At 50.5% G+C, this 9,077-nt stretch overlaps 1 protein-coding gene across 1 annotated transcript in view; it reads right to left on the reverse strand.

Annotated features, from left to right (window-relative positions):
- Kifc1 (kinesin family member C1) overlaps nucleotides 1-9,077 on the reverse strand; it is a 14,430-nt gene that overhangs the window by 1,692 nt on the left and 3,661 nt on the right. The window contains exons 2-10 of the mRNA XM_026785632.1: nucleotides 5,560-5,697; nucleotides 5,371-5,470; nucleotides 4,644-4,697; nucleotides 4,084-4,143; nucleotides 3,510-3,907; nucleotides 1,698-2,477; nucleotides 744-1,034; nucleotides 572-645; nucleotides 388-463 (exon numbers count right to left, since the gene is read on the reverse strand). Coding sequence (XP_026641433.1) covers nucleotides 388-463; nucleotides 572-645; nucleotides 744-1,034; nucleotides 1,698-2,477; nucleotides 3,510-3,907; nucleotides 4,084-4,143; nucleotides 4,644-4,697; nucleotides 5,371-5,470; nucleotides 5,560-5,697 — 1,971 coding nt within the window. The remainder of the gene's footprint in view (nucleotides 1-387; nucleotides 464-571; nucleotides 646-743; nucleotides 1,035-1,697; nucleotides 2,478-3,509; nucleotides 3,908-4,083; nucleotides 4,144-4,643; nucleotides 4,698-5,370; nucleotides 5,471-5,559; nucleotides 5,698-9,077) is intronic.

Consider the following 9,077-nt stretch of genomic DNA (forward strand, 5'->3'; position numbering starts at 1 on the left):
AAAAAAAAAATGGAATCAGTGTGCAGTACCCAAGATGCCTATCAAGTTTTAATTGTTTGGATAGATGTGCCCCAGCCTAGAAAACAGGAGTCATGATGGAGATGCCTCTAAACAGCCAGCTGACATATGGGCAGGTGTGGTGCTTTAAACAAGAAGGCCCCCATAGGCTCACACATTTGAATCCTTGGTCCCAGTTGGTGGACCTGTTTGGGGAGGATTAGAAGTTTACTGGGGGTAGGAGTCTTTGAGATTCCAGTCTCTTTGTTCTCTATCTCCAACCCCATTCACCTGCCTTCTGCTGTGCCCCATTGCCATAAAGACCATGAATTTGAACCCTCTAAAACTGTAAGCCCCCAATAAACTAAGACAGCAGGATAGCAATAGTACCTTGGAGGCAAAGCGCAGTGAATTGAGAGACTCGGAGACATTCTCTTCCAAAGGGGAAATGTTCACGAACATGAGCCTGTGGAAAGAGAAGGCCCACGCCAGCATCAGTGGCCTGCACGCCAGCAGCAGAGGTCTGCCAGGCTGAACACACACACAGTCCCTTCAGTCTGTCCCTTCTACTCACATCTTGGCACTGCCACCCAGCGAGTTCTGCAGCAGGTAGGTAAGCTTGCTGTTTCGGTAAGGTACGTGAGACTCCTGAAGGGTAAGGGCACATAGGCAGTTAGGCCAGGACAGGATCTCCACAGCTCATGGCGGCCAGCCCCTGCCTTACCTGCCCATGCATCCACTCCTACCTTATTGCTCAGAGCCATTATGACCAGTCCCAGTGTAGACAGACTGCTGTTGATAGCCTGTGTTTCCCGAAGACGGTCACGCTCCCCAGGGCCTAGGGCTAAGCCAGGGTCTAGCCGCTCACTCCCAGCCAGGTCTATAAGGTTGAGGGGAGCGCCACACTGCAGGCCCCGAGCAGCATGCTCTCCCGAAATCTGCAGCTGGAACACACTGTGACTGCGTGATGATCTCTCATTCTGGGCAGTGCGGGCCACAGCCCGATTCTGGCGGGCCAAATGGAGCAGAGCCTCCACCTGGGGATTGTATTAGCAAGGCATAGAGGCAGTCACAAGTTAGGCCATGCTGATGGAAGTCTGGTAATGATCCACTCCTGCCCTCTTGGAGCAAAACCACAGACTAGCAGTATGAGTATGAACACATTCAGACAACAGCCTGGGGCGGGTCTATCGTCCAGGCCTGCAATGCCAAGCACTTGGGAGGCTGAAGCAGAACTGAAAGTTCAAGGGCTCCTTGAGAGACAGGGGGCGTTCTAGGCAACTTGGTGAGGCCATGTCTCAAAATAAAAACTGACTAGGTATGGTGGCTTGGGTCTATAATCCGCAGCACTCAGAAAGCTAAGTCAGGAAGATTGTATTGAGTTCAGAGTCAGCCTGGGCTGGAGTGCAAGATTCTCAAAAGGAATAAAAGGACAGCCTAAGCGCATCCCTGCCTGAAGAGCACCAGAGCCCTGAGACAAAACAGCCAGGAAACCATCATGGTTGGGGTGAAGAGCAGGAAGTCCTGATGCCCCTGGGAGGCGTCTAGTGGCAGTCGCCCCTCACATGCACCACTTGTCTCTACCCCTTGCAGCTAAGTCTAGTGACACCCACGCTCGCAGCCCTTCCTTTGTCCTTTGGTATGCTCTTGTCTACACCACCCTGCCCACTTCTCCCACTCCAGCCCCCACTCGCCCTCACCTCTTTTTCACAGGAAACAGGGACATAGCGTGCATTGGTGACGGTGAGCTCCTCACTCCCTGGACCTGCTCGACGAATCTCACACTCGCCCCCTTGCCCCTTCCGGGTCCCAGTGGCTAGCAGGTCTCGGACGGTCTCATTGTAGATCTCTACGTAACTTGCCACAAAACTGTATGTCCAGCCCTGGCCACCCATCTCCTGGGCCACGGAGAATAGATGCCGCAGGGCCCGAGGGATAAGCCCCTCCAGTTGGGGGTCTCCCCCAGGCCCACCCTCCATAGTGAAGGTCTTGCCACTGCCTGTCTGTCCATAGGCAAAGATACACACAGGGTAACCATCCAGTGCTGACTGGACAAGCATGGAGATCTCCTCAAATACTTCCTCCTGCTTGCTTCCTGGTGGAAATACCCGATCAAAGGAGAAATCATGGCGGGTAGTAGGTGCTGGTGCCCCGGTCAGGGTGGCACGTCGATCATCAGACCGTGAGACGCTAAGGTGGGTAGGGGGATCAGAGGGTCCAGCAGGGCCATGGGGAAATAGGAGGAAGCCAGGGGATGGAGTGGGCTCCCCTGCAAGGACAGGGCGCACCCGGCAGAATACCCGGATATTGCCCTTGAGTTCCTGCAACTGGTTGTGGAGTCGACGGCGCTCCATCTCCAGGCCATGTAGCCGGTCTCCTTGTTCAGCCAGTAAGGTCACCTGGGCTGCAGCCTTCTGCCGCAGAGACACCACCTCTGCTTCGCTACTTGACAGAGCGGTTTCTGAGGCCTGTAACCTCCTCTACCCAGAGCAGAGGAACAGAAGGTGGGGTACAAATAGTAATTAGAACAAGGATTATGCCAAAATGGGGTAGGTCTCTTGTTGCATGGTTGTCACAGTCCGGTAAAAAGGTAAGAAAGCCAGGCGGTGGTGGTGCACACCTTTAATTCCAACACTTGGGAGGCAGAGGCAGGCGGATCTCTGTGAGTTTGAGGCCAGCCTGGTCTACAAGAGCTAGTTCCAGGACAGGCTCTAAAACTAGAGAAACCCTGTCTCGAAAATCCAAAATAAAATAAAATGCAGTAAGAAAATGGGTGTAGGGGGCTGGAGAGATGGCTCAGTGGTTAAGAGCATTGCTTGCTCTTCCAAAGGTCCTGAGTTCAATTCCCAGCAACCACATGGTGGCTCACAACCATCTGTAAAGAGGTCTGGCGCCCTCTTCTGGCCTTCAGGCATACAGACAGAATATTGTATACATAATAAATAAATAAATAAATATTTAGAAAAAAAGAAAGAAAATGGGTGTAGAGCTGCTTGGAGTACAGAGATCGCTCAGTGAATAAAAGCATCAGTGTAAAAGCCCTGAGTTGACACTCCCAGCATGCATGGAGGAAAAGCTGGGCATGGCTCCATGTATCTATAATCCCAGCACTGGGGAGCTGAGATGGGCAGATCTGGGACCCTGCTGGCTAGCCCAGCCAAAACAGTGAGCTTCAGGTTCAGTGAATCCCTCACCCCTTGCTGCCAAAAAGAGAAAGAAAGAAAAGAAGGTGCGGAGCCCCAGCACTAGGATAAGGAGTGTGAAGGGCTGGCCAGGAAGACGCCAGAGTGGCTCAACAAAGGGGGACGTGCTATCAGAAGTGCCAGACGTGGGCCTCGAGTCATTAGAGACAGTAGTGCCAGCTAACTGGAGCTCGACAGACTTCATGGACACGGGAAGAGGGAGAAACACCCGAGATGTAAGCAGGTAGCCTAAGGAGACGGAAGGCTTCCTGAGGTTTCTAGGAGCCTGAGGAGGGGAGGGAGGCAGCACTGTGAGAGTCCAGCCCTTACCTCTTGCTCCTCCAGGCGGGTGGCCAGTGCCTTCTGTTCCTCCTGCAACTCCAGCTTTTCTTTCTGGAGCTCCTGAACCAATCTCTCCTTGGTACCCAGGCATTCCTCCAGCTCCAACACACGGGCACACAGAGTCTCTAGCTTCTGCTGGCTCTGCTCAGCCTGGGTCTGAACACTGGCCAGCTCCCCTGCCAGGGTGTTCCGCTCTGTCCCCAGCACTGTGGCTTGCTCTTGGGCTTCTTTGAGTTGCTCCCGAAGCCCCTGGTTCTCCTGGTCCAACTTCTGAGTCTTCTCCCGATAGCGTTTCAGCTCTTCATTGAGGTCACACAGCTGGCCCTTCAAGTCCCAGGCAGGACGTTTACCAGGTCTCTTCCCTGCCACCATTGGGGCAGCTGATGCTGACAAGGCACAGAAGAGGTATGGGTCAGGAGTCTGCCTCTACCCGCAGGCCTCTAGACCTCACACCACACCCATCTCTCTCTTCTCCAGACAGGAAGGCAGCACATCTCTTCTGGGCACTCACCACCTCAGCTTCCCATCCCAGCCTCTCACCCAATGTTTATGTGTCACCTACTGCCAGGCTTCTGGGCAGGAGCAGCAGGAGCAGCAGGAGCAGCCTTCGGGTTCTTCAGCACTAGAGAATTAGAGTTGACATGGAATCATAGGTTGGACATGCTAGGACACACCTGAGAGGTCAAGGCTGGAGAATTGCCAGTTCAAGGTCAACCTGAGCTCTAGTGAGACTCAAAAGAACAAATAAGCACAAAGGCTGAGCAGTAGAGAGCAATGATGCTCTCTCTCTCTCAGAGAACCCAGGCTTGGTTTCTATCGTCCCTGTTAGGAGACTCAGAACCATCTGTAACTCTAGCTCCTAAGGATTCAATACCTCTGTGCACATACCTGCTCATACACATAAAGTAAAATTAGAAAAATAATAGATCTTAAAAAGAAGCCCAAGGGTCGTGTGTGGTGTGACTTCATGGTAGAGCATTCCTGACATGTGCAAGGCCCTGACTTGCTTCCCAACACCACCCCTCCCCTACAGGAAAGACTTGCAGGACCAGAGTTCCTCAGCAGCCACTCTCCCTCACAGGGACCCAAACCCCTGGTCAGCCCCACCTTAAGCACTATTACCTGAAGCAACAGTAGCACAACCACGAGGTCCTGTCTTCTTAGGGCCTTTCTGAGCTGTCCAAGGATGCAAGAGAGGAAAAAGTACAACACCCACTGCTGTGGGACTCCATCAGACAACAGCCTGCCAGACACCGGCCCATGGTGGGCACGGGCTCACGTACTCTAGTGCAGATGAAAACTGTGCAGCCCCTTTCTGCTGGATTCTGGTCTCATTCCCAGTGCACACGGAGGACTGCGGATTGCTGCTCTTACTGTGAGTTTGTCCCCAGGTAAATAAACCTTTGCTATTGCTATCCTCCATTCTGGGCTATTGTGGAACTCTTCAATACGGCTACAGCCCACTCTTGGGTAGCATACAGATACGTATCTCCAGGGCTAGAGAGAACTCTCCTTGTTCTGCGAGTCTCCAGCCAGCTCCTAATGTTCCTTGTAGGACCAGACACAACTCACTATTATCAAAGCTCAGTCAGTAAAGAGTAGGCAGAGTGATGCACGCAGTAGCTGCTACTCTTCGTGTCTGCGTTCACAGCGTGTCTCCCCAGACTCCCAAGCAGAACGGCTACCCATGAAGAGCTAGACTTCGGAGAAGAACTTCACTTAACAACCTTTGTGCCTTTGAAATTCTGAGCCAAGTGAAAAGTTAGTATTGACTCAAACTAGATAAAATTTGGAAGAAAAAAGAGAGCGGTTCATGCCTCACTCTTGGTCCAACCCACCCAGAACTCACCTGCAGTAGGGCCCTGTGTCTGTGACACTGTGCTGAGCACTGGTCCTCTGGGGCGGGATGTGTCAATTTTAGTCACTGCACCCAGGCCTCGTGTCCGTTTCTGGGGAGAGATAAGGATGGGGTTCCACAGTGACCTGTCCTTGTCCCTCCCACCTCTTTCTTACTCTCTGCTCTCCAAATACATCTCACCTTCGCAGGTTCCAAGGCATCCTCCATCTGCTCAGGACCCCTCTTGAGTTTGCTTCCTGGAAGGGGCAGTCGGGAGGAAGCCTTGACCAGGGTTGTCTTCAGCTCGAAGTTCCTCTTCACTTCCAACAAAGGGGGTCTCTGTTAGAAAAAGAGGCTCTTAAACCAGGACCAAGCTGGGCATGATGGCACATGGGAGGCAGAGGCAGGCGGTTCTCTGAATCTGAGGCCAGCTTGGTCTACAGAACGAGTTCCAGGACTGCCAGGACTAGGCAGAGAAACTCTATTCTAGAAAATCAAAACAAAAGACAGGGTCAAAGCCCACAAACTTTTCTTTTTTGGAGCCCCCCAACCTTAATTTTCATTATTGACTATCAGCAAGCATTAACTGAGTTGGGCTGTATGCCAGTTACACAGTGGTGCAAAGGGATGGTGAGCATACGAGGAGTGGGGCTACCTGCAGGGGGAGCTAGAGGGAGGTGCCACAGATACAGAACGATATCCTGGAAGACAGACTAGCACACAGTACAGCCAGGAAGCCAGCAGGCCTTTCTAGTTAAAGCTGGGACCATACAGTAAAGGAGAGGGCCCCTTGTCAGGAGGAGCAGGCTGTTTACAGAGTGCCATTTTAAATGCGTCCTCTCTAGGCACCACTATCAACTACTTAATTCTGCAAACGGGGGAAGGCAGACACCAACTAGTGGAGGTTGTTAGACCCCTCAGACTGCTGTTAGCCACCATGTGGATGGTAGGAATTGAACTCAGGTCCTCTGCAAGCCAAGTGTGCTAAGCCATCTCACCAGCCCCTCAGCTTGCTCTCTATACATCCGTGGCCTTATATATCACCACCTGTCCAATGATGGTGCCACCCATAATGCAGTCTTCCCACATCAACAGAAATCAAGACAGTTCCCTAGTTAAGTTTCCACCACTCAAGTCCAGATGGATCAAAGACCTCAACATAAGCCAGCCACACTGAACTTCATAGAAGAGAAAGTGGGAAGTACACTTGAACGCATTGGCACAGGGAACCACTTCCTAAATAGAACCCCAGCAGCACAGACAGAGAGAAATAATGAAAAAATGGGACCTCCTGAAACTGAAAAGCTTCTGTAAAGCAAAGAACATGGTCAACAAGACAAAATGACAACCTACAGAATGAGAAAAGATTTTCACTAACCCCATATCAGACAGTGGTCTGATCTCCAAAATATACAAAGAACCCAAGAAATTGGTCACCAAAAGATCACATAATCCAATTTAAAAAATGGAGTACAGACCTAAACAGAGAACTCTCAACAGAGGAATCTAAAATGGCTGAAATACACTTAAGGAAATATTTAACATCCTTAGTCATCAGAGAAATGCAAATCAAAACAACTCTGAGATTCCATCTTACACCTGTAAGAATGGCCAAAATCAAAAACACTAATGACAACTTATGCTGGAGAGGTTGTGGGGAAAAGGGAACACTTCTGCATTGCTGGTGGGAATGCAAGCTGGCACAACCCTTTGGATGTCAGTGTGGAGATTTCTCAGAAAATTAGGAAACAACCTTCCTCAAGACCCAATAATACCACTTTTGTGTACACATCCAAAGGATGCTCAATCGTGTTACAAGGACGCTCAACTATGTTCATAACAGCTTTGTTTGTCATAGCCAGAACCTGGAAACAACCTCAATGCCCTCCCCTCAAAGAATGGCTAAAAAAAAAAATATGGTACATTTACACAATGGAGTATTACACAGCAGAAAATAATGACAGCATGAATTTTGCACGAAAATGGATGGAGCTAGAAAACATTATTTTGAGTGAGGTAACCCAGACACAGAAAGACAATTATCACATGTACTTGCTTATAGGTGGTTTTTAAACATAAAGCAAAGAAAGCCAGCCTACAAACCACAATCCCAGAGAACTTAGACAACAATGCGGACACTAAGAGAGACTTACATAGATCTAATCTACATGGGAAGTAGAAAGTAGAAAAATACAAGATCTCACTGGGCGGTGGTGGCGCACGCCTTTAATCCCAGCACTCGGGAGGCAGAGGCAGGTGGATCTCTGTGAGTTCGAGACCAGCCTGGTCTACAGAGTTAGTTCCAGGACAGGCTCCAAAGCCACAGAGAAACCCTATCTCGAAAAACCAAAAAAAAAAAAAGAAAAAAGAAAAATACAAGATCTCTCATGAGTGAACTGGGAGCATGGGGACCTTGGGGGAGGATTGGAGGAGGAAGGGGAGAGGCAGGGAGGGGAGCAGAGAAAAATGTAGAGCTCAATAAATATGGAATAAAATAATAATAATAAAGTTTCCACCACACATGTTCTCAGGATCCAATTCAGGTGGTCAAGCTTGGCAACAAGCGCCCTACCTCTCACCAGGTACAGTCGGACACAGTCTCAAGGATGAACAGTTTGGGTACATGTCCTGTTCAGATCAATGGGACACCAGAAAGGGAGGAGGAAGCCTGCCAGAGGGAAGGAACTGCTGGCAGGTGTTGTGATGACAAGTCTGGACGCTCAGGGGAAGAGGCACTGTGAGGATCTGGAGTCAGGAGAACTGAACTGTGGATCACACGTAGGAACACTCTCTGCCTAGCACTCAGGAGACTGGGACAATAGGGTCATAAGTTGGAGGCTGGCTTGGCTGGATTGCAAACAAGATCTTGTGGGGAGAACAAAAACGAATAGAGGTAGGAGAGAGAAGATGCCTAGCATCCCATGCAGAGACTGTATTATCCATCCACAGGGGCTGCGAACATCTGCCTTCTGGCAGACACAGAGGAATGGTGCACCCCAAGTCCGTGCCTTCTCTGTGCATATTTTCTAGGGTAACTGCCAAACTCTTGAATCGTACTGAGTGCCTGGGACAGAACCTAACTCACTGCATCACTAGATGCATCACCTAGTGACTAAGCGCAAAGGATGCCTTTGGGTACCAGGGCTGCACGCTGATGGGACTCAGTGAGACTGTTTCCAGGGTCTGAGCACTGAACACAAGTCCCTGGGGAAAAGCAGGTGAGCATTAACAAAGCTGGCGGAAGCCAGTGTTGGTGTGATTAGGAACTGGCTGGGTTTGGGTGCGCAGGAGCTAAGGTAGTCTAAGCTAACTCCAGCGTGCCAACTACAGTTCATTACAACAGCGGAGGAAGGTCTGATTCAGTTCAATTGTTTTTAACTATTGCTCTGGAGCGGGAGCTGGGTGTTGAGCAGAAACCTGAAGGTTTTGGGGGGAACTGAGAATTAGCCAGCCCACTGGCCAGAATCTGTAGTCTGCCCCAAACCCAAATCGCTTGTATAATGGCTGAGCCTGGGGCGTCAACCAGATGGACAGAAAGTATATACAGTAACTGAGCCCCTGAGGACAGATATGTTGATTTCAACACATAAAGGGTGAATCTGGTGGGCGGTGGTGGCATACGCCTTTAATCCCAGCACTTGGGAGGCAGAGGCAGGCGGATCTCCGTGAGTTCGAGGCCAGCCTGGTCTACAAGATCTAGTTCCAGCCGGGTGGTGATG

This window comes from Microtus ochrogaster, linkage group LG2 (assembly GCF_000317375.1).
Source record: "Microtus ochrogaster isolate Prairie Vole_2 linkage group LG2, MicOch1.0, whole genome shotgun sequence".
NCBI classification, from domain to species: domain Eukaryota; kingdom Metazoa; phylum Chordata; class Mammalia; order Rodentia; family Cricetidae; genus Microtus; species Microtus ochrogaster.